Source organism: Schistocerca serialis, chromosome 9, assembly GCF_023864345.2.
Source record: "Schistocerca serialis cubense isolate TAMUIC-IGC-003099 chromosome 9, iqSchSeri2.2, whole genome shotgun sequence".
Classification (NCBI taxonomy): Eukaryota; Metazoa; Arthropoda; class Insecta; order Orthoptera; family Acrididae; genus Schistocerca; species Schistocerca serialis.
The window spans coordinates 311,727,702-311,752,761 of NC_064646.1; the positions used below are offsets into that span (position 1 = coordinate 311,727,702).

At 43.6% G+C, this 25,060-nt stretch overlaps 1 protein-coding gene across 1 annotated transcript in view; it reads right to left on the reverse strand.

The window, feature by feature from the left end:
* The window catches only part of LOC126419582 (transmembrane protease serine 9-like), a 112,780-nt gene that overhangs the window by 86,248 nt on the left and 1,472 nt on the right, over nucleotides 1-25,060 (reverse strand). Inside the window, exon 2 of the mRNA XM_050086769.1 lies at nucleotides 22,869-23,253. Within this exon, the coding sequence (XP_049942726.1) occupies nucleotides 22,869-23,253 (385 nt within the window). The remainder of the gene's footprint in view (nucleotides 1-22,868; nucleotides 23,254-25,060) is intronic.

Here is a 25,060-nt window from a genome sequence, read left to right on the forward strand (position 1 = left end):
CAAACAATGTATTTACCTTGATATCATCATATATAAATATAGCAGTTCATGACAAATTTCAAAACTCCGCCATCTCTCTCCCCACATCCACCACTGCTGGCGGCTCACCTCCAACTGCGCAACGCTACGCGCTGTTCACAGCCAGCTGCCTAACACTACAATGGCGAGTATTACAACAATGCAAAGCAGCCACAGACTGCACACAGCACAGCCAGTGATTTTCATACAGAGGTGGCGTTACCAATAAAAAAACCTAAACAGCCTACTTACATAGCCCCCATGCTCCCCACAAAAAATTTTACAAATTGGATTGGGCAGTGGCCAATACAGATTTGAAAAAAATTTTTCATAATTACAATAACAAAGAAATCAAATGCACGCTCTTATTGATACAATGTTGGTCAAAAGCAAAAAATTTCTCACAGTCCATAAAGACAGTCCAGATTGTTCATCACAGTAAAAATGCAGAGTTTTTCTCAAAGTAAAAGAAAATGCACACAGAAGTAATGGATTTCCATGCAGTCTTGAAGAAGTAGTGTTGTCCTTCCAACGGAAAGACAGTGCTGACTCATGATATGCATACAGGTAATGGGCCACAACAGAGCAAACCCTCAGCAGAGTCAGTCGAAATTTTGAAGAGTATTGGTAGGTAGGTCATCACAGAGCAGACCCACTGTAGTCCTGGTAGAGATTACGGTATTGGTGGGCCACCAGAGGTGCAGACCCACTGCAGTCCTTGTAGAAATAATGGTATTGATGGATCATCAAAGATGTAGACCCACTGTAGTCCTTGTAGAGATAGCCAGCAGCCATCTATTGTGACTGTGCAGGTGCACAATCACCATTGAAGAGTCTTGCGGATAATATAGCAAGTCCATAAACCATCACTTGTTCACTCACAAAGTTTTCGGAACTGTCCTTAGAACCAACAATGCTGTTATCCAGTCCCTTGCTGAATTATTAACACACGTGCAAACACTAACAGTCCCTGGTCTCACATATTGTCCATACACTATGACCAACAGAAACGTGTGCAGTGAAATGGAACTTACATGTTAATAATATGATGAACTGGTGTCAATTACAATTAGATAACATAAAAATACAATAACAAAGGTACAAAGTACATCATTAAAGAACATAACAATACAGAGAACATTTGTAGTACAGGCTTTAGAAAAGAATAGAAATAGTCATATACGTCAGTGTTACAGGAATTATGACATGATTACATACATAAAAGATCAGAATAACTTTCGAAACATCAACTTCACACATGAGCATTAACACAAATCAGAATAAATAATGTCTAAACATCTTTACAAAGTAAATAACACATTATTAATGCCAATTGTATTTGAGGATAACAGTATTCCTCATCATAGTGAATGTAACTTAGTATTAGAAGAGAAAAAGGTTCTATGAAACAGTACACAGAGACAGGAAGAAAACAAATACACAAGGGTACACAAACATATAGTGGGATAACACAAAAGGGAAAGGACAGGGTTTGTTTTACTGCAGTATTTTGCATGGAGATCTCCCTTTGTTCATCATTATTCCCAAAAAGTCCTATCTAAGCCTGCTTTCTGTATTCTGTTCATATTTCTTTCAAAATAATTATTTCTGATTGTACAATACTCATTTGGGCCCAAATCTTTTTCATATAACTTCGCAATGCATTCTTTACCTATTCTCCATAGTCAGTTTCTTATATAGTCTACCCCCTCTTAAGCTAACTTAAATCTACTGAGCTCAGATGCTAAACTAAGGGGCGAGGCAATGCAGCAACACATAAAACAATTAATATAAACAGGAATGAAAAAAATGGAAAATCGCAAAGCAATCTACAGTAAATCTAAATTACCAAGCAATTCAACATTACAACTAATATGAGGCAATGCGCAGCAAACAAAAAAATAAATCTGGCTTAGCAGAGTAACACAAATTAAAGTTCAGTAGCACTATGCCTGGCAAACTGCAGCTTATATCTAAACATGACATAGCTCAAGCAGAAAAAATAGTACACTAAAGATATCAATGCAGATAAGGGAAATGTATATTCACATCTTAATGTCTAAGTAATTAAAGTGGTGCACCACAACAACTTATTGTAAAAGAAATATTACCATGTACTTGAAAAGAATATTATGTATGCAGTTACTGTTACTAGTCCCTTCTTATTGTTCTTTCCTTTCCAAGTGCTCCTTTTTTGAAGAATGTGGATCACAAAATTATTATTTAATAGATCTGTTGACAGAAAGTGTTCACATTAGCAAATGCATTTAATTTTATTTTATGAAACCAATGCTGCAACACAGATGGAAAACAGATGCCAAATGAAATAAGCAATTACGCAAACCAAAGCATAAGAATATCAATCAATAGTCATGTGACATTTCATAAGTTAGTAGAAATTCTCTTAACTCTCGTAGAAAGACGCTTGTCGTAATCAGGTGTGCAGATGTAAAAATATTTCTCGTCATTTCATTATGCATTTCAGTAAATATCATAAATTACGAGCCCCACAGTATGCTTTCAACAAGGAAATGTCAATAGCGAGGATAATGGCCTCCCCTTTTTTTTCTACCTGTGCCACTGAAAGGCTAATGGCTTTTTTTCGGGCGGCTGTCGCCCAGGTGGGTGCCCGCGACGCATTACGTGCAGGTGGTCACTTAACTTTCTTACGGAAATATTTACGACAGCAGTTTCCGCTACAGTGACAGTCTCACATAAAAATATTTCACAGGTCAAGAATTAGCATTGCAAATCTGTAGAAAGAAAATCCTATAAATATAAGTGTCCAAATAAAATATTCGTCAGCATTGTGATACAGTCACGCATTTACGCACATTTCATAACTCTTAAACTACGATTCTTGGTTTCCAACATACTTCTTATTCCTCATATACAGTAGCATCATCTTATTGATCATAAACATATCTCAACAGCATAGTACACATCGTCGTCATAATAATAACATCATAATACCTCAGTCAAATCTCAAAAACGTCGTAGCTTTCTGCAATAATTTGAAAACCTAAAAAAAATTCTCTGCTCATTTCAATAGTGTCATCTACCTCAAACGTACTTTAAAATCATGCTCCCTTACCAAATACATCATTCAAAGCTCTCATAGTATCACAATGATTCCGAAAAAATATGAACAGTTTACAAAGTACAGACAAAATAGTTTCATAAGTGTGAAGTTACCCAATGTGTAATTGCGTAAACATCTGTCACTGATGTAATAAAAAAAGTTTATCTCTCAGTTACATGATCAGATAGCTGTGTAATTTGTGTGTTAGAGAAATATGGTACCGACATGTAAAGTTGTATAAGCAAATACCATATTAGCTAGGGTTCCTTGTGGTTGCCACACACATGGTACACAAAGTGAGCGTGTACCCCCCTGAGGATTAATGTAATTATACCCTCAGGTGTTACAGATTACAGCAATGGAATGAAATGTATCACAGAAAACTTTCTTTGTAATTCAAAAATCTTTAAAAATAACTGTTTTAAGTACAAAATTAATCACTCAAATATGTGTACTGTAGCGCTAAATGTGCGGCTTGTTGCAACATAATCTGTGTGGAAGTGTAGTAGTTATCGTCCTCCGAAAGCTAAGTTCTGCAGAAGTCAATGTACTTACCTCATGATACACAAAAGTGAAATGCTTTGCGTATAAATGTCTTAGTTATTACGCTTATTGCCGTGATGAGGAAAGTACTGTGCTGTAACGTATTGTTGTGCTACGGAAAAGGCAGTCTCATTGTAGCTATACCACAAAAGTTACTACTAAAACCTGTTTCACTTTCCAGAATAAAACAGAAAACTGTGCAGATATAAAACAGAAACACTGCAAAAGCAACATAGTAAATTGTCACTCATTAGTAGCGTCGTGATAAAATCGTGTAGCTGTCACATAAACTAACCACTGTGCCATCTGGTATCTCACTGAAAGTACTTTAAATCCAGAATATATTTTCAAGTAAACCAAAATGTTGCATTAAAATCTCATTAGCAGTACTGGTAAATGTTCTAAGTATGTAAGCCTTATAGTCGTTACATAATCATGCAACTAACAAGCAAGAATGTACAAATAACAACACTGTGTCATCTGTTCACTATAACAATGGATTCGTCATTTCTGTTTCAATAAGTTCTCTTGGTTCTTGACTGGATATTTAACTTCAAACATTGTTGCATGTTAACAGATTCTAAGTCTGACAAAGCATACTAGAAATGTGAAGTGAAAAATTTTATGGCAAAGACAAAGTTAAAAAGCAGATTATCTCTCAATAAGCGGTTTTACGTGTGAAGTGTGGTGCAATCCTTTACTCTTCATAGTACTCAGAGTTTGAACTTGAATGCAATTGTCAGGCGATATACGTCGGTAAAGAATATTGGAATTTTTCTCAAGGTTAGCGTCTATGTTATTTTTCTCTGAGCCAGCCAGCGCACGCGGCTGCCTGCGGTGCGAATCATTGTCTGTCTCTTTCTTGGCGCGCGTTGTTATTGGGATTAGGAGACCTAACTTCTACAAATTCGCCTTGCCGAGAGGGCCCAGCTCTGTTAGAATCCCGCCAGTTCTGATGAAATTCACGTCTGTCGTTATGATTATATCGTCTGTCGTCATGTCGGTAGTTCCTGTAGTTTCTTTCTTCTCGGTTAAGTGGTGCAGAATTTCTCCCTGAATTATCACTGCACGGTGGACCATTGCGTGTAAAGTTATTCTGTCTCCCGTAATAATAATTGTTTTGGTTCCCATATTGTCTGTTTCTCTGATTGTCTCTCTGATAGTCATTACCGTGGAGAGGTGATCTTTCCCTGTAATTATTACTACTCTGCCAACGACTGTCATACGGGTGGTGTCTGTTTTGGTCACGATTTGTGTGGTGAGAATAGCCTTCTCGCGTCCAGTTATCGTTTCTGTCGTCACGGAATTGTGACAGATGTGACCTGTAATTGTTGTGTTCCTGTTTTCGCATTCCGCGATTGTCAGTGTCAATTTCCAGTTCTTGTAACAGTCCCTGAAAGGCTTCAATGTCGTCTTTGCAACGTCCTGCTAAAATAATATGCCGTAAATGTTCAGGCAATTTGAGTAAGCAAATGCGGATGAGTTCTGAGGGGCTGTATGGGTTTGAAAGATACTGATTCTTATGCAACATGTCTTCAAAACATTTGACAAGACTGGAAAATTCAGATTGTTCAAAGTGTTTCATCATCATGATGCTATGTTTTACTCGGTCTTGTGTAGCTTGAGACCAAGATGCTGAGAGGAAGGCAAGGTAAAACTCTCCTTCACTGTGGCAATCGTGAATTACCGATCGCATTCTTACAGCTGGTTCATTCTCCAAGTAGCCACACATAAATTCTAATCTGTGTTCTAACGACCAGTTGGGAGGAAAACAATGCGAGAATTGATGGAGCCATGCTTGTGGATGAATGTCGTTGCCAGAATTCTTAAATGTTTTGAATTTACGTGTAGTAATGAACAGCTTATAGTCAAAATCATCATGTCGGCGAGTCGCATATCGGTCATTGTTAGGTCGTGTCGGCCGTTCCATCTCAAAATTCGGTGCACATTGCCAATTTCTTTCATAACTTCCAAAATGCCCTGTGTTATTATTTTGTGGCTGTTCCGTATTTCTGCGTCTCTCTTCCCGTATTGGGGCGCGAGTATCCTCTGAAATACGTAATTCTTGTATTACCTGTGTCAGCTGATCTTGTACTTCCCGGATTTCTCTTTTGTACTGTGTATTGATTTGATTTTGATTCTGTTTGAATTTTCTAATTTGTTCATACTCTTCTGTGTCAGTGAAGGCTACAGGTCTTGTGTCATTCAGATCATCATCTACCTTTGTAGATAAGTTAGTGACCTGATCCGAAAGTTCGGCTACTTTCTCCGATAGTGAACACATTTCCTCAGTGTGTTTTTCTGAACCAAGTTTCAGAGTGTCCATTTGTGTTGAAATCGAATCTACTGTGTCCTTTAAGTTTTCCTGAGTTTTTGCAAGTTGCGTAACCGAATCGGTAGATGCAACTGAGTCAATTTTAGCCCACAAGGTCTCATGATTTTCATGAACAATGGTTTGCAGTTCTTTTATGGCTGCTTCGTGATTCTGTAATGCATTTTCATGCTGCGAAAAAATAGGTTGAAAATGCTCACAAATTTGTGTTTTTACTTCATTACAGACTTTTTGACATTTCGATTCAATGTGATGTAACTCAGTAGTTAGATCTTCACGTGTTTGTTTAAGGGTGATGTCTAACTTTTGAAGATTTTGTTCCATTGTGTCTAACTTTTGAAGCTTTTGTCCCATTTGTCTCTGATTTTGTTCCATTTGTTGCATTAATTGCAATAATTATGTATTAGTGTCTGGAATCTGTTTCTCTATGCTTTTTGGCAGGGCATTTTCACCGGCAACATTCACATTTTGACAAGCAGAAAATGTGTCTTGACTCATTTGAGAAAACGGTGAGGACCCAAAACCTAAATCTACAGTATTTGCGAAACTGTGTCCTGTCATTTCGGATTCCTGAGGCGAGCTGTTGCCGACCGATCGATCGATAATGCTTCCCTGTTCACTACCTGTTTCACTGTGTACACCATTGTTTGCAGCCCGTTCCATTTCCCTATGCACAATTACCAAATTACTACTTTGAACATCAGTTAATTCATTACTCGGTGGCGCTAACACACTGCTTTCATTTTCACTGTCATTTCTCAGTTTACTTTGGAGCCTAGTATTACGTTTTTCACACGCCATTATTGTCACAGTATTTCACACGACAACACAGAAAAACACAATTTGAAGATCAAAAATAAGAGAACACATTAACATAGCACTGAAAATAATATCTAGTTAATTGCAGCTGCGAAATACTTGATGCAAATCTACATGCATTCCACAACTGTTTTACTGTACAACAATGAAAGACTGCAACTACAAAGGAGATTTTCTCTACAATTATGCGCTAGCAATAAACAATAGCTACACTAATTACACAAACTACAAGAAAAAATCAGAAGATTCCAGTGAGGTATCCTGGCAGGGTCGCCATATGAAACGTCCCCTTTGAACAATTATACATGACTGTGCTTAAACTGACACACAATATTTTGTTAGCGCAACGCAATCTGACTTTCAAAATTCCCTAAAAAAGAATGGCCCTGACTAACATTAAACTATACCTTTCACAAATCACTTACCTCACAAAAATCTTCGTTGCTCAAGCTACTGCAATACAGCGAGCGCCGCTACTGCCAGCTAAATAAAAGATTCAAACTATGGAAGGCACTAACTACTGATAGGGATAGTTAGCAAAAGAAAGATATTAATAGAGAACAAACAATGTATTTATCTTGATATCATCATATATAAATATAGCAGTTCATGACAAATTTCAAAACTCCGCCATCTCTCTCCCCACATCCACCACTGCTGGCGGCTCCCCTCCAACTGCACAACGCTACGTGCTGTTCACAGCCAGCTGCCTAACACTACAATGGCGAGTATTACAACAATGCAAAGCAGCCACAGAATGCACACAGCACAGCCAGTGATTTTCATACAGAGGTGGCGTTACCAATAAAAAAACCTAAACAGCCTACTTACAAATTCATAACAGTCATTGTGAAATGACGCTATCTGCTACACTCGCGCGCTTGATTTACAAATCTTTCTTTGGAAAACTTTGGCCACCGGTAGCTTAGATTTTTTGATGTGGTAAGAGATCAAATTACAAGGTAATCGGTCTCTTCGGATCAGGGAAGGATGGGGAAGGTAGTCGGCCATGCCCTTTCAAAGGAACCAACCAGGCACTTGACTGGAGTGATTTAGGGAAATCACGGAAAACCTGTATCAGGAAAGCCGGACGCGGGATTGAACAGTCGTCCTCCCGAATGCGAGTCCAGTGTGCTAACCACTGCGCCACCTCGCTCGGTCAGATAGCTTACTGTCTGAGACGATATATACCGTACATTATTGCGAGTGAAATATAGTTGAGTGTGCAGAAAAGTTTTTGAAACGCTAGGAACACCGATATCTGTCTCTGTTCACGAGTAATGCGACTTCGCTTGGCTTTAGCGTATTGTCGAATTACTAGCGATCAATGGACGCCTAGGGAGGTAAGAAAGCTCTTAGAACTCAGGAGTGAACAAATTATAGCCCTCCAAAGTTTTAAACGGCCGTAAGGTAATTAAATAAAACCCACACAAGTATAACAATCGAATTAAGTGTAGGTTCGCAAATTACATTAAACATCAACCAAGGACAAGAATCACTCCTCTGAGCAGGAGGGCAAGTCTGGTAACCTTGCAATGAGTTACAAGATATGTGCAACTAAGTTGGGAGAAGCTATCAAGAGAAGTGTATTACAGGTGGAACATAAATGTTCAAAACCTTACGTATAGAAATTATCGTACCAAGAGTAGAAAATATATTCTTATCTTTGTTACGTCAGATCACAAAACAGTGCAAGATCTAAAGTGCAGTTGCTTAAAACTATCCATGAAACAGAAAATTCGGGAACGACAATTTGTTTAGGTTCTGCAGCTGGAATCAAAAGTCGAGCGAGAGCCTAATTAAACCTGACGAACCTAGGGACATCACACACATTCATGCCAGAGGCAGGATTTGAACCTGCGACCGTAGCGGTCGCGCGACTCCAGACTGAAGCGCTTACAACAGCTCAGCCACAATGGTCGGCCCGAGCGATTTGTCTGACGTCCAAAATATTATGACCATTGGCGTTCTGGCTAAGTGTGGACGTACTGTATTTCCGAAACAGATAAGTTTGTAAATAGTTCGCATGCTATCGTGGTTAAAGTGTCCATGGAAAATTGGGCTATCCAAAACCTATGTCGTGGCAACGCACTACAGGCCGTAGATGTCGCTGGCCGGTGTGGCCGTGCGGCTCTAGGCCCTTCAGTCTGGAACCGCGTGACCGCTACGGTCGCAGGTTCGAATCCTGCCTCGGGAATGGATGTGTGTGATGTCCTTAGGTTAGTTAGGTTTAATTAGCTCTAAGTTCTAGGGGACTAATGACCTCAGCAGTTGAATCCCATAGTGCTCAGAGCCATTTGAACCATTTGAACCGTAGATGTCAGGGGTGAACGACAGCTGCGGATATGTGTACGAGCGAATACACGTATCTTCTCAACGAGCAATTAGCGAACGTTGGTGCTTATAGAACTCCGCAGCGGAGTCCTGGTTCATGCATCCATGTTGGCTGCTGTCCATAGGTGACGGAGGCTGAAATTTTGCACGCCAATGCCGCAGATTCGAATCCTGCCTCGGGAATGGATGTGTGTGATGTCCTTAGGTTAGTTAGGTTTAATTAGTTCTAAGTTCTAGGCGACTGATGACCTCAGAAGTTAAGTCGCATAGTGCTCAGAGCCATTTGAGCCATCCAATGCCGCAAGTGGACGTTCAGTGAGTGGCGACAGGTGTCCATATCAGATGAGTCACTTTTTTCGCTCCATCGGACAGATAGCCGTTATCATGTGGCACGTGAAATGCCTGACACTAAACGGTGTATTCCGGAGGAGGGAGCGTTATGGTTCGGGGAATGAACTCATGCATCTCGTCAGTCTGGAAGGCACGGTGGATCAACACAAGTATACATCTATCTTTGGAGACCATATCCACTCCTACAAGGAGTTTGTTTTTCCTCAGCACGACAGCATCTTCCAGCAGGACAGTGCAACGTGAGTAACCTAATGCAGCTGGTCACGGCATTGCTCCACATCCTTGTCACTACCTTCCAGAACCGCATTCGCTTCCTTCCTGTTCGTCCCGCATTGTCCATGCTGAAAAAGTGGTTATTCGGGCTTATGGCAGGTGGTATCATTAATGTGACTGTACCCTGTATAATGCACCTGTCATTATCGGCAGGCATGAGTTTAACAAGTGACTGTGTTTACACAGTGGAAGCCTCTAGTGACTCAACCATGATGAAATCGACAATACAGTTTTCTCTAGCGATAAATGTAATGCGGAAGTTGGATGTGTATTGCCGTATCCTTGCACATTGCTGGGCGAAGACAGATGTTTGGCCCCTTCTCCCGAGATATACATCACTGAAACAGCTGCACTCTGAATTAACTGCACTGTTTCCTGAAGATACGGAGTGTTCATTCGATGAATCTATAATAGCATCTCAATTTAGGATATAATTAAGTAGAACACATCATGGGTTAATTTTCCCTATAAAATAGCGCCCAGCGCAACTTTTAGGAAAAACGGTTCGCAGGTAATGAATTACACAATTAATGTAGACAAAAAGGTATCTGCAGATAAATAAAGTTACGTCTGTCAACTGTTGCAGCATTATAGAGCAATGAAAACTCATCTGAAATTTCAAAAGTATACTATTTTATGTACTGATGGAAATATTAAAGGGCTACTGTTTTATGTACTGAAGGCTCGACTTCTGTGTAAAAAGTTTTTTTAGTTTGGTATGTGCGGACTACACACAAATTACACTTCTACTTGTTTCATTTTGATTTCTGAATCTGTCATTTCCTGGATAAAATATTATTCTGTACAGATACTGATAAGCTGTTGGTTAATTAATTGTGCTCCATAAAAAATTATCAGTTGTTGAGGCCACACGTTTGACAGCTCTAGACATGCGTCCACATGCTCTTACGGTATCATGTCAGGCAAAATGTAGGGACCCGATTGATTAAGATTGATTAAGAATTACATGGTCATGATCTAAAACACGTCATTACATGTAACCGCTTCAGAGTAACTTGCATTGTTTCCCCCCTTTTATATTATTCGTTTCAAACTGCATGCGACGATAGAAAATTTTTCAGTGTAAAGAACAGCATTAAACTCTTTGAACAAGAAGGGTGCTGGAGAAAACCATGTCATGTCGTCCGAGTTGTTGCAAATTCTATGTTGTGGAGCTGCCTAAAGACTCAGATATATCGGTCAGCGGCAATGTTGAAATAAGTTGTTAACCAAGAGAGGATCCAAATCCCTTTCAATGCACGGTAGTGTGTTGTGCCTTATTTGGCTTGGCAGCTGTTGTAACAGCTGGTGGTTTTTACATAAGCTGTCATATGTATGGGCAGTAGCTCGATTCAAACGTGACATGTTGATGAATAACGTAGCCACAGTGAAGAGAAATGTGAAAAAGTTCCGATTTCTACAGCTAAATCTACACCTGTACTCTGCAAACCATGGCGAATTGCATGGGAGAGGGTACGTCGCATTGTAATAGTTATTAGTGTGGTGTCACCGCCAGACACCACACTTGCTAGGTGGTAGCTTAAATCGGCCGCGGTCCATTTAGTACATGTCGAACCCGCGTGTCGCCACTGTGTGATCGCAGACCTAGCGCCACCACAAGGCAGGTCATGAGAGACGATATAGCACTCGTCCCAGTTGTACGAGGAGATTGCTAGCGACCATACGGACGAAGCCTTCCTCTCATTTGCCGAGAGCCAGTTAGAATAGCCTTCTGCTAAGTCCATGGCTACGACTTAGCAAGGCGCCATTAGCCTTACCTACTTTGAGAGTTATAGTACAAATGTCTCAAGAAGAATGCTGTAGTCATCAAATAATAAAGTTAAGTATAAAGCAGCTACGTACTTTTCTTGCTACCATTCAATAGTTATCCTGTTCCAGAATTGACGCCCGTCGGCGTGAGTGTGTACGCGTGCCTTTCTATCGGCTACCCGTCACTGTGGACTGGCTGCCTTGTCAGTCCACTTCATTGGCGACGAGTCTACAAAGGATCTTGTGTTTTGCTTTGCCCTAAATTATTTGTGTCATGGCTTCGCCAGATGTACTGTCCGAATTTTATCGCTTGCAGAATCAGCAGACGCAGGCGTTATTGGATGCCCTTGGACAGCTCGTCCAGGGTCAACGTGCGCTGCACACCGATGCGGCCGCCGCCGCTTCACCGCTACCGCAGCCACAACCTGCCGTTGCACCGCCTTTTAGGCACTACGACCCGAACCACGAGACCTGGCAAGAGTGGTCCCGCCAGTTTGCCTTCCACCTCGCTGCCTACAGAATTCAAGGTAATGAGCGGCAGCCGTTTTTGCTTTCTTGTGTCGGTGTGTCCACCTACCGTGTGATAGTGAAATTGTTTCCCCGACGAGACGTAGCAACTCTGTCCTACGAGGAAATTTTGTCTGCATTAGATGCCTATTTCAAAGAAACAGTTAATGTGGTTGCAAAACGGTATACGTTTTTTCGTACAAAATGTACGGCCGGTCAAACTAATAGGGAGTGGGTAGCAACATTGCAAGGACTTACTAGGGACTGTGCCTTTGAATGTGACTGTGGTCTTTCTTATTCAGATACAATGGTGCGTGATGCAATTGCACAGAACGTTTCTGATGTTCGCATATGGGAGCAAATTTTGAAACTAGTTAATCCCTCCCTTCAACAAGTGATAGACATATTGGATAGACAGGACACACTTGACTGTGCTCAGGAATCTTTTGAAACTTCGCCAGCTGTGTGTAACATTAACCGGCCCGCCGGGCGCTCTCGAGCTGCGCGGCCCGGTCAACTGCCCTCGCATACATCCGCACAGCTGCCGCCGCGCGCTAAGCCAGGTGTGCCGCGCCAGCACACAAATGCAGTGAAATCATGCCCGCGGTGTGCTACTAGACATTCGCGTGAACATTGCCCGTCACGCCAAGCTATTTGCTTTTTCTGCAATAAGAAAGGACATGTTCAAAGTGTTTGCCAGAAAAAGCTCCGTTCAGACAATCACAACCATTCCAGGCCCTTTGCTTCGCGCCGGAATCGAACCAAGGACACTCAGGCTCGTGGACCTTCGCCCATGGACATTCATGTCGTTAATTCCACTTCGTCCAGTGACACTTTCTCTGACAGTGACTGTGTTCGTCCCACAAAAACTGTGCGTCGACGTCGCCGGAAATCACGTCAATTAGCAAGTGATTCTGTACATGTGTCTGTTCCAATTGCACAAAACAGTAGCTCTTGTCGTCAGCAGGACAATAAACTTTTTGTGAACTTAGACTTTGAAGGCAAAGTGATACCATTCCAGCTCGATACCGGAGCTGCAGTTTCATTGCTCAATCACGACACGTACAAACAACTGGGCGCACCTCCGTTGCGTGCCGCAAATGTTCAGTTAAAAAGTTATTCCGGACAGACACTTCCTGTGTTAGGACAGTGCACTCTTTTTGCAACATATAAAGGACAAACAAAACTTGTGTCATTTTATGTTCTTTGTTCTTCTTCTGCAGTGAACTTGTTTGGCTTGGATTTATTTCAGTTGTTTAACATGTCTATTGTAAATCAGGTCCTCTCAGTGAATCAGACTGTGCCTTCAGACAGTGTTTCTCGCTTATGTGACGAATTTGCAGACATTTTTGCACCAGGCTTAGGTTGCGCTAAAAACTATGAAGCACATTTGGAACCGAAAGTAAACGCGCAACCGAAATTTTTCAGAGCGCGCAATGTTCCCCACGCCTTGCGTGATGAGGTCGCAAGAACATTAAACGATCTAGAATCACAGGGTGTAATTGAACGTGTGCAAGCTTCTCTCTGGGCCTCACCCTTAGTAATTTTGCCAAAACCTTCCGGTACATTGAGACTTTGCGTGGACTTCAAGGCCACAGTCAATCCACAACTAGTGACTGCTACTTTTCCTTTGCCCCGCCCGGAAGATCTTTTTGCTAAACTGTGCCCGGGAAAATATTTTTCAAAGTTGGACCTAGCCGATGCGTACTTGCAAATACCGGTGGACGACGAATCCCAGCGCGTATTGGTGGTTAACACGCATCTTGGATTGTACAGGTTCAAAAGACTGCCGTTCGGGTGTGCATCAGCCCCTGCCTTGTTTCAGCAATATTTACAAACTATTTGTGCGTCGGTCCCTACTGCCGCAAACTATCTGGACGATATAGTGATCTCTGGACAGACAGAAGAAGATCATCTTGCGAACCTCCGAACGTTATTTCAGGTCTTGCGACAAAATGGTCTTCGCTTGAGGAAGGACAAATGTGTGTTTTTTGCTCGTGACTTACCATACCTGGGCCATGTCATCAATGCCCAAGGCATACATCCGAGTCCAGAGCACCTCCGTGCCATACAAGATTTACCTTCCCCTCGCAATGTGAAACAGCTACAGAGTGTGTTGGGTAAAATTAACTATTACGATAAATATGTGCGCAATGCCTCTTCCATTTCCGCTCCGCTTCATCGCTTACGCCGTAAAGGTGTTCCGTTCGTCTGGACGACGGAATGCGAACGCGCCTTTCGCCAGTTGAAATCGGCGTTGCTTTCTAACACTTGCCTTACGCCATTCGATCCCCAGAAACCCCTTTTGTTGATGGTAGATGCATCGGATTTCGGGATCGGTGCTGTGCTTGCGCACAAAGTTGGCTCCCATGATCGCCCTATTGCCTTTGCGTCCAAATTGCTCTCGTCTGCGCAAAGAAATTATTCACAGATAGAGAAAGAAGCTTTGGCTCTCGTGTTTGGTGTTACTAAGTGTTACTAAGTTCCATGATTTCTTGTATGGTCGTCACTTCACCATCATCACAGACCACAAACCTTTGACATCGCTTTTTCATCCGACCAAGCCTGTACCTCCACGTACAGCGCAGAAATTCATTCGCTGGTCTATTTTCCTCTCGCAGTACCGCTACGATATCTTGTATCGGTCCACTGCTAAGCACGGAAACGCCGATGCGTTGTCCCGTTTGCCTGTTGCTGAGGATAAAGCATTCGATTCTTCCGAACTTGCTTGCATGTTCATTGATTCGGAAACCGATGAAGTGGTCGAATCGTTTCCAATTGATTTTCGTCGTGTAGCTACAGCCACAGCTGCTGACCCTGTCCTTGCTACTGTTTTGCGTTTTGTTGCTACGCAATGGCCTTTGTCAAAGTCTCGGATCGAGGATCCGTTGGTTCGCCGATTTTTTGCTCACAGGGAGAGACTTTTTGTTCGACGTGGTGTTTTGTTGTTGCGTTCTGATAATGATCAGTCCAGAGTAGTGGTCCCACGTTCGTTACAGTCCTCTGTTTTACGGCTTCTTCACCAAGGACATTGGGGTATAGTGCGAACGAAACAACTTGCTCGTCAGCACTGTACTTGGTTCGGAATCGATGCTGCGATTACGAATATGTGTTCTTCTTGCATGGCGTGTTCCGAACAACAATCCGCACCGCCGCGGAAAGTCTTTGCATGGCCAAAAGCCACTTACCCTTGGCAACGCTTGCACATTGATTTTGCTGGTCCATTCTGGAATGCTCGATGGTTGGTTCTGGTCGATGCCTTCAGTAATTTTCCTTTTGTTGTCCGGATGTCTTCCACGACGTCCTCCGCCACCATCCAAGCGTTGTCTGCTATCTTTTGCATTGAAGGTCTTCCGCAGACTATTGTTTCCGACAATGGCCCACAATTCATGTCCGCAGAATTTCAGTCATTCTGCCATGCCAATGGTATTCAACATCTGACATCCGCGCCGTTTTCGCCTCAGTCAAACGGTGCCGCTAAACGATTGGTCCGGACTTTCAAGTCACAGATGTTGAAATTGAAAGAGTCGCATTCTCGGGAGGACGCATTGTTGCTCTTTTTGTCTTCGTATCGCTCTCAGCCCCGAGATGGTCGCTCGCCGGCTGAGTTGCTCCACGGTCGTCCTCATCGCACCTTGATGTCTTTGCTGCATCCGCCGCATCAGGTTCCTGTGCAGCGGCAGACTCCTGCTTTTGCTCCAGGCGACGTTGTATTTTATCGCAACTATCGCAGTTCACGGCGTTGGCTCGCAGGGCGCATTCTTCGCTGCCTCGGCCGCGCGATGTATTTGGTTTTGGGGGCCTCTGGTGAGGTGCGTCGGCATCTCAATCAGCTGCGCCTCTGTCGTCGCACGGGTTCTGCCGCTCCCCGTCTGCTTTCAGCGACGGTGCCGTCCGGTCAGCGCCCTGGGGACCCATCTACTGGCTCGCCTCATCCCCAGGTGTTACCGACGATGCCTTCCCATTTGCCCCATGGCGACGCGCCGCCGCAGCCGCAGCCGCCGCCGCCGCCGCCGCCGCCGCCTGTTTTCCCGCCGGCGCCGCCCGCATTAGACGCTTCGCTGCAGCCGCCACGCGCCTCCCAGGGTCACGCGCCGCCGATCGCTTCCCGTGACCAGCTGTCCTCCGCCATGGAACTCCCGACCGCTCCGGACCACATGCCGTCATTGCGCGTCGGCTACCCCGACGCAATGGAGTTCGACACTTCGGCCCCTCATGTTTCTTCACGGGCGCATACACCGCATGTTGACGTGCAACCTGGACTAGCTTTTCAGGCGTTTCCTAGCTCCCCTCGGACCGAATGGCCGGGTGCGGGTGGCACAGCCTCGCCTGTTGTTAGGCTCCCCACCTCGTCGCATACGTCAACATGGGGTCCTCCCCACGGCGGGCGGAAGCCTTATCTCACGACCGTTCGCCGATTTGCGGGGGAGGAATGTGGTGTCACCGCCAGACACCACACTTGCTAGGTGGTAGCTTAAATCGGCCGCGGTCCATTTAGTACATGTCGGACCCGCGTGTCGCCACTGTGTGATCGCAGACCTAGCGCCACCACAAGGCAGGTCACGAGAGACGATATAGCACTCGTCCCAGTTGTACGAGGAGATTGCTAGCGACCATACGGACGAAGCCTTCCTCTCATTTGCCGAGAGCCAGTTAGAATAGCCTTCTGCTAAGTCCATGGCTACGACCTAGCAAGGCGCCATTAGCCTTACCTACTTTGAGAGTTATAGTACAAATGTCTCAAGAAGAATGCTGTAGTCATCAAATAATAAAGTTAAGTATAAAGCAGCTACGTACATTTCTTGCTACCATTCAATAGTTATCCTGTTCCAGAATTGACGCCCGTCGGCGTGAGTGTGTACGCGTGCCTTTCTATCGGCTACCCGTCACTGTGGACTGGCTGCCTTGTCAGTCCACTTCAATTAGGGCTTCTACCGTTTCAACTCACGTATGGAATGGTGCAATAATGATTGTTGGAATGTCTCTGGGCTTGCTGTAATTCAAATGGTTCAAATGGCTCTGAGCACTATGGGACTTAACATCTATGGTCATCAGGCCCCTAGAACTTAGAACTACTTAAACCTAACTAACCTAAGGAAATCACACAACACTCAGTCATCACGAGGCAGAGATTGCTGTAATTGTCCCAATCTTATCCTCAGCAGATCTTTGTGAGGACACGTACAGGGCTGTATTATATTCGAATGATCATTTACAGCCGGTTCTTGAAACTTTGTTAGCAGACTTAGTTTACGTCTGTCTTCAACAGTCGGCCAATTCAGCTTCTTCAGATCATCTGTAATACTTTCCCACGGGTGAAACAAACCTGTGACAAATCGTGCTGCCCTTCTCTGTATACTTTTAATATGCCCTGCTAGTCCTAGTTGGTAAGTGTCCCACACACTTGAGCAGTATTCTAGGATGGATCCCACAAGTGTTTTGGAGCCAATCTCCTTTGTAGAGTGACTGCTCCTCTCCACTATTCTAAGAAAATAAACAGAAGTCTACCACTTTCTTTACACACAAATTATCCTATGCGATCATTCCATCTCAAATCCTTGCAAAGTGTTGCACACAGGTATTTGTATGAGTTGGCTGATTTATTCCGTGATTCAATAATGCAGCCATAGGATACAAAGTCCTTTTCCATTTTGGGACGTGCACAATTTTACATTTATGAACATTTAAACCAATTTGCAAATCTTTACACCACACTGAGCCTTTCCAAGATGTGACCGAATATTTATGCATCACCTTTGAGACTATACTTCATTATAGATAACCGCATTTTCTATGAGAATCTGAAGTTACTATTATATTGTCCACAAGGTCGTTAATTCACAAAATGAATAGTGAAGGTCTCAACACACTTCCCTTTATGTTGACGAGTGTGACCTGTGCTTTCCTACATCTACTGACCACGGTGTTTCGTTCGAAGGATCTACGATAGATTGCAGCTAGAAGAGGGACCAAGTCAGCTGCAAATTCAGTATAGATTATGATAGGGATGCATCTGGCCCTGGAGATTCGTTCAGTTTTAATGATTTGATCTGTTTCTCATGACCACTGATATTAATAGTGATTCTACTCATCTTTTCAGTGGTACGTGTATTAAATTGGGTCGTATCTCATTCCCTAGAAACTGGACATTAACTTTGGTACCACTGACAGCCTTTACGTACGACTATAATTTCATTGGTTGTGGTAAATCGTTTGAAAGTATTCTGCTACGGTTGTCATTGAAGCCTTCACTCATTGCTCTCTTGACAACAAAACGCGTTTCATTCTGTATATGTCTGTCTACAGTCGTACGCTTACTTTTACATCTAAAATGCAGTACTCGCTGTTTCATTACAAGTTTCTTGACAGTGTCTGTATATCGTAGAGTCTCCCTCCATTTATGAACTGTTGTAATTGAAAAATATCTATGCAGTCCATAGTGAGCTATTCCTTTATATTTGAGCCATAGTTCCCCTACAAGTTCCTGCCCTTTGTTTCGAGTTCATTATTGAGATATGACACTACCGATTTTTTATCTAGTTTACTGAACATACATATATAAATTTCTCTGCTTGTTTTAGTTGTCCTTTGTAATTTGGTAATTATTGTTGCCACAAAAGCGTCGTGGTCACTTATTCCAGTTTCGGTGATGACATCCTCGAGGAGCTCAGATCTATTTCTTCTCATTAGACCCTATATATTTCCACCAAGCGTGGGATTTCTAACATCTGACGTAGGTAGTTCTCAGAGAAGGTATTCAGTAATGTTTCACAGGGTGTCTTATCACCCACACCACTACAAAACTGTCATTTTTGAACTGATTGTTGGATGATTGAAATCTCCATCGATGATTACAATATGACTTGGGAACTTACATAAAAGTGAAATTATGGTTTCTCTAAAGTTTTCGGTTATATCACGAGACGAGTCCGATGGGCGACAGAAGGATCCAATTACTATTTCATGTACGCCCCTGATTATGAATCTTGCCTCAACAGTCTGATACACAGCTTCACTTTCTATCTCAATGGGTTTGACTTTCTTGTCTACTGCGACAACTACACCTCCTCCATTTGTCATTAGCTTATCCTTTCGATATACAATTAAACTTTCCACAAAAATCAGGTTCCCAACATCTTTCTGTATTTAATATTATGCGAGCTTCACTGCTTTTCAGGAGCAGTTCGAACTCTGGTACTTCATTGCGAATGCTTCGGCAGTAAACCATAAGGATTTTAATACCCTCAATTGTGGGAGTCCTTTCTTTTGTTCTTACACGGATACTTGACTCATAACCAAGGGACACTACCAATTCTGGGGGACAATGCTGCAAATTGTGAGCTTCGTCGAAACTCCAAGTGGAAGGCTGATCTTCTCTACATTCTCTGCCAGTCGTTGGAATGATCCTAGTATGAGCTCGGAGCCCAGACGACAGGCGTCAAAAGTTCCAATGTGCGCCACAGTCTACAGCTGGTCTCTGACAATGTGTCAGCTGTTCTCGCACCGTAGATGATAGCTCACGAGACAGCTTAGCCTTTGGCGCGGGTTTCATCCTTGCTACCGTCCGACGTTCCATTTTTATATCACACTCTTGTTCAACTGTAGGAAACTAAATAAAGAACATCTGTGGCGACACCGTCACTGCTGGGCCGCTTGAGTTTGAGCTAACTTCAATGCTAATTTACTAGAAAACGCCGAAATGTATCCAATATTTCTCTTAATAATTATTTCTGAGCCGTGCTCACTCCGAACTATGCGTTTTCTTGAACTTGGCTGTCTATCAGTGTTTGGTTTCCCGCCATTGTTGTGCCTATGGCATGGTTCTTCCTCCTTCTACGTGTGGCAGCACCGATGTGTATCTATAATTGCACCGTGTACCATCTTTGGTCTTGTGCATATAGTTTCCGGCTAGGGCGTCTGCGGGAGTCGGACGGTTGGTGCGGACCAGGGAGGATCTCCACGCGGTGCAGTCGGCAGGGTCCACTGGCGGTCCCTGTGCAGTGTCGGAGCGTGTGTGGAGCTGTCCGATAGCTAGGAGCTTATGGCTCACCGACCCAGGACGTCAAAGTTTAGTGGTGTGTCATGTACCCAAGCCACATCCGTTCATGTTGTGTCGTTCGTTTGCTGTTGGGAAGCTTTTCTTGTGAACAATACCGAGTGTTTGTGGTGATGAAATCGAGGTGCGGTGGAATTAACTATATTGGTTCACTATAATTCAAGGGCACCAGTGGAATTTTCTGCCTTGTAGCCGTTAGCGTTCCGGTTGTCTGCCCTGGGCACTAACGTAATTTCAGGCAGCGTCCTTTCCTCAACCGTTGTCGCTGCCAGCATGGTGTGTAGTTTTGACAGCATAATACACATTTCATTGTGGACCATAAGAATTAAGTCTTTGAGTTTTTATGTGCCGATTAGTGGCGAGCAAGTCGTTTGATCGGTCCGTCTGTGACTGTCTCTTGGGTTACCGACTGATCAAGTGTAATTGGGCCCACTACCTGTCTCACCTGAGTGAACGTTAATGTTTCGTAGGCAGCCCCCCCTCCCCACTCCCACCGTGGAGGCGTCTGAGTGTCGTTGTCTGTACTGTCTTTTTCATGGGTGTTTAATGGTCTGTTGGTAATCTATTATAGACAATGTTTTAAAAGAATTTTTTTTATTGTGTTTTACGTAAATCAGTTTATGTAAATCAATTGTGAGCCTTCAGCCGCTTAAAGCCTTACTCTCAAAATTTGCCCTTAAGCGAAAACGTTGTGGCCTTCTGCCTTTAAAGATAACGGTACTATATTTTAAAATTTTGAAATTTAATTGTGGCCTTCAGCTGCTTGTATTGCAAGAATTTTTATTTTGTTGATTTTTAATATTTCTTGTTCCGAGGCCTTCAGCCGTGAAAGAATTGTATTTTGAAACTCTTAGTTGGATAGGTTCGGCTATGTGCCGTTTTGGTTTAAAGGTGTTATTAAATTACAATAAATTACAATTTTGAGTGAAACTGACCGACACATTATTTGGCCCTTTCAACAATACTAATCACCTGTTCTGCCCAGCGGGTTTAGCGGGCGTATCAATTTCTCAGCACAAATTACCATGGAAACGTCCGTACAAGTTTGTCAAACTGTTCCTGATCACCCTGTATAGCACACGACAGTCATTCGTAAGTTGCATTTCTGGTTTGGGTTGAACTGGTCGATAAAGGCAGAAAGACGTCAGTCTCAGCCACCTGTCACGAAAATACTAACTGAAAAGTTCAGTTTGGATTCATTTAGTTAAGGAGATTTTTCTCCTATTTGTCTTATTACCTTGCCTGAAAGGACTGTCTGGGGAGCCAACATTATTGATTACATTCGTCTTGCATCAGCATCCTACCTTACTCTATATTAATAACCTTATCACTGTTAGGACTGTGATGTACGAAGGTGTGCTTAATTAAGAGTGCATGCGTGATCTTAGAATCAGAATTTTAGCATTCAGTGCTTGCTTCTGGTGTGGCCAGGCCACATACTGTTTGTCCCGCTCATTTTGATCGTACGTCGTCTGATTAATCAGACGCAGGATGGCGCACAGAGTACAATTTTCTACCAACCTCTCTTTCGAAGTTTTGTGCGATAAACAAGTCGGAGGCTGAATAACTGCACTGGAATTTTTAGCTCCGACCCCATTGTGAGAGCGTTTGGTACAACAGGGTCATTTCTTGCGACTATTGGTTGGTGGCCACCCGTACTCTGAGAGGTTCCACCAGAACACGGCATCTTGGATGTTTCAGAAAGTGGTTGGTTAAAGTGTGTCGAGGTCTAATGCTGCTATGACTAATACGTGCTGACTCCCAGTGTACGTAGGACAAAGGATTTTGGTTGGGAACCAGGTTCGTCGTTTAGGTTTGCTAATGTAGCTGATATGTGTAGTAATTAAAATCAGTTATGAAGGAAGTTACGCAGCTTAATTTGGCGTGCGTAAATTTTTCTCGATTTTCAGCTTAGTTTCTTGTTCAGCGACCTGGTTTTTCCATTAGCGGCGTGCGTTAGGGTTTCGTGATTGTACGCGACAGATTCCCTTGAGCAGAATGAATGGTCACAAGTAAGGTTTGACGACAACCGAACGCAATTCGTAGGAAGCAGTGTTCATCTTACCTTCTAGCTTTTTACGATGACTGCTGTAGAGAGTGCTGGATTTTTTAATGTACTCACAACATCAACGGTGTCCTATCTCTGCGATGGCACGATTCCTTGCCGACTGACTAATGTCCTTGTTGTGTAATAAGAATCTAATCCGGGTAAAGGAACATAATGTATTAATTAATATACTTTTTATGGAGTATATGCGACCCACCATACCTTTCCACCTCCTGTGGTTAATGAGAACAACTTTCCCTGTTAGAGGGAGGTTTTTTTCCTTTAATTATCAATCAAATTCATTCCCTGATTCGTTGTAGTCAAGTCATTTCGTATAAGCCGTAGGGTGAGATGCCATTATGTTCTCTTACAGACTGCAGACGACATTTATCAATAGAGAGGCGCTGTCTGTTATTGGTAGGAAGCACAATAGCTCCACCAAGACGATTTGATATGGCGAAAAGTGTATCCCACATTACAATGCTGCTAAGGTTCAGAATTAAAGTTACATCCACTCAATCAGATAATAAAAATAGGATTGGGAATCTTTCAAATTGTCAATGGACATTGTCTTCAATGCATACAAGCTGGCAGTGGTTACGCTGTGTTTCGGCAAGGAATGAGTAGAAATGTTAAAGACATAGTGTTTATTTTATGATAGACAGTCATCCATTAACCAAATACATCTGATGGAGCAAGAAACGTGATCAGTTGTGGACCCGAGGACGTCACACACCGGCTGCAGAGCGGATCCAGGAGCGCAGGTTGCCGACGCTGGCGTACACGGCCGGCGCAGACTCACAGGTCTTCGCCCCCCAGGAGACGATGCCCACTTGCATGTTGCCGCTGACCAGGGGGCCGCCAGAGTCTCCGTTGCAGACGCTCTTGCCGGCCTGACCAGCGCACACCATGCGGTCGGTCACCTCGGAAGAGAAAAAGCTCTGGCAGTAGGAGCGGTCCGAGATGCTGATGTCGACCTTCTGCAGGGTGGAGGCTGCAGGCCCGCCGGTCCTCGTCCTCCCCCAGCCCGTCACCGTCACCTCCAGGCCAGCCGCCGGGTCGTAGCCGTCAGAGGGCAGGCTCACCACCTGGGCGTTGCTGCCGAGCAGCGACCCGGACACCTGTCAAACACACGGAGGCGTCACCAACTCGACGGCGTAGTACACACAAGAATAATACTGGGAGCCATACTTCAAGAGTGTGGTGCTCATAGGTCCAGCCCACAGCCGCTGCCAGTTTGCTCTCGGACGAAACGAGCCTGCTGGGTCATCTCACGGGGTGGTCTCAGCAGGGAGAAGTGTTGCGAACTGCGATGTATGAGTGGGGGATAAGAGGCGGTGTCTTGTTGAGCACTACGGTGGAGTGTGATGTATTGGTTACGCATCATTTATTCATAGAAGATGCACGTCAAAACTAAGGGTGGGTTCAAAAGGAAGGAGAACGCGTGAAGAAAGCTTGACGCAAAAAAACCAATAAAAGCTAATTATTGGTGAACATGATCAAAGTTGGCGGAAGTTTGAGATGAACAGGTGAGGCGGAGGACAGCGAGAGAAAGTAAGAGGGGAGGGACGGGAATACAGACTGGGAGAAGGGCTTGGATAGATAGTGGGAGGTATGATGACATGCAGACGGAAATGTAGGGCAGGACTCCACGTAAACACAGCCCACACCATTATGGACCCACCACCAGCTTGCACAGTATCTAGACGACAACCTCGGTCCATGGCTTCGTGGGGTCTGCGTCACAACCGATCGTTACGATCAGCTCTTACCACTTGCAATCGGGACTCGTCTGAGCAGGCCACGGTATTCTAGTCGTCTAGAGTCCAAACGACATCTTCACGAGCCCAGGAGAGGCACTGAAGGCGATGTTGATCAGTTAACAAAGGCATACCCGTCGGTCGTCTGCCGCCGTAGACATTTTGCAGCACTGCCCTGACGGATACGTTCGTCGTACGTTCGACATTGATTTCTGCGGATATTTCAGGCAGTGTCGCTTGTTTGTTAACAATGCAAAGGAGATATCGAGCTGTTAGCAAAGGTACGTTCGTCGGTGTCGTGTTACCTTAACCCACTAACGCCAAATTCCGTCACGCTGTCCCAATGGATACGTTGTACGTCCCACTTTGAGCTCTGCGGTCATACCACGCAGTATGGCTTGCACATTAGCCCTGATAACTCTACGCAAACGCCGCTGCTCTGAGTCAGTCGTTAAGTGAAGGCCGTTGGCCACTGCGTTGTCCGTGGTGTCAGGAAATGCCCGAAATTTGATATTTTCGACATTATACTGACAATGTGGATTGTGGAATACTGAATTACCTAAATATTTACGAAACACAGTGTCCCATGCGACTTGCTCCAACTACCATTCCACGTTCTTATTCTGTTAATTCTCGTCGTGTGGTCACAATCACGTCGGACACCTTTTGACATAAATCACCTCGGTACAAACGACAGCTTCGCCTGTGCATTGCACTCCAACCCAGCGTTCATTACCGCTGACCTTTTAAAATATCACACCTTTCTCAGCTGCTAAAGAAGGTGTGCACTGTGAGCAGACGTCGTTTCCAACTCGAAAACAAACTGGAAAAATATTCCTGCTTTTGACGAGGTCGCCAGAACAATTTTCAGAAAACAAGCATGCAGTTCGGCTTCCATATGAAATTTCACTTCCGCTGTTGTCATTTTCAACGAAAGACGATCACTTTTACAACGTGGATGCTCTTCCTCTTATACACAGTATCGTGACTGTCAGAGAACAACGATTGAACGTGTATGTTCACAGAAACTATTTTCGCGAATTAAGTTTCATTTTCTGTTACTTGTAGTTCTGAAATAGTTTTCGATTATTGCTCTTGTTTGTTGTGTGGGTTTGACTTACGCAAATTGTTACAATGTTATAAGGGGCAGTCTAACGAAAACGAGCCT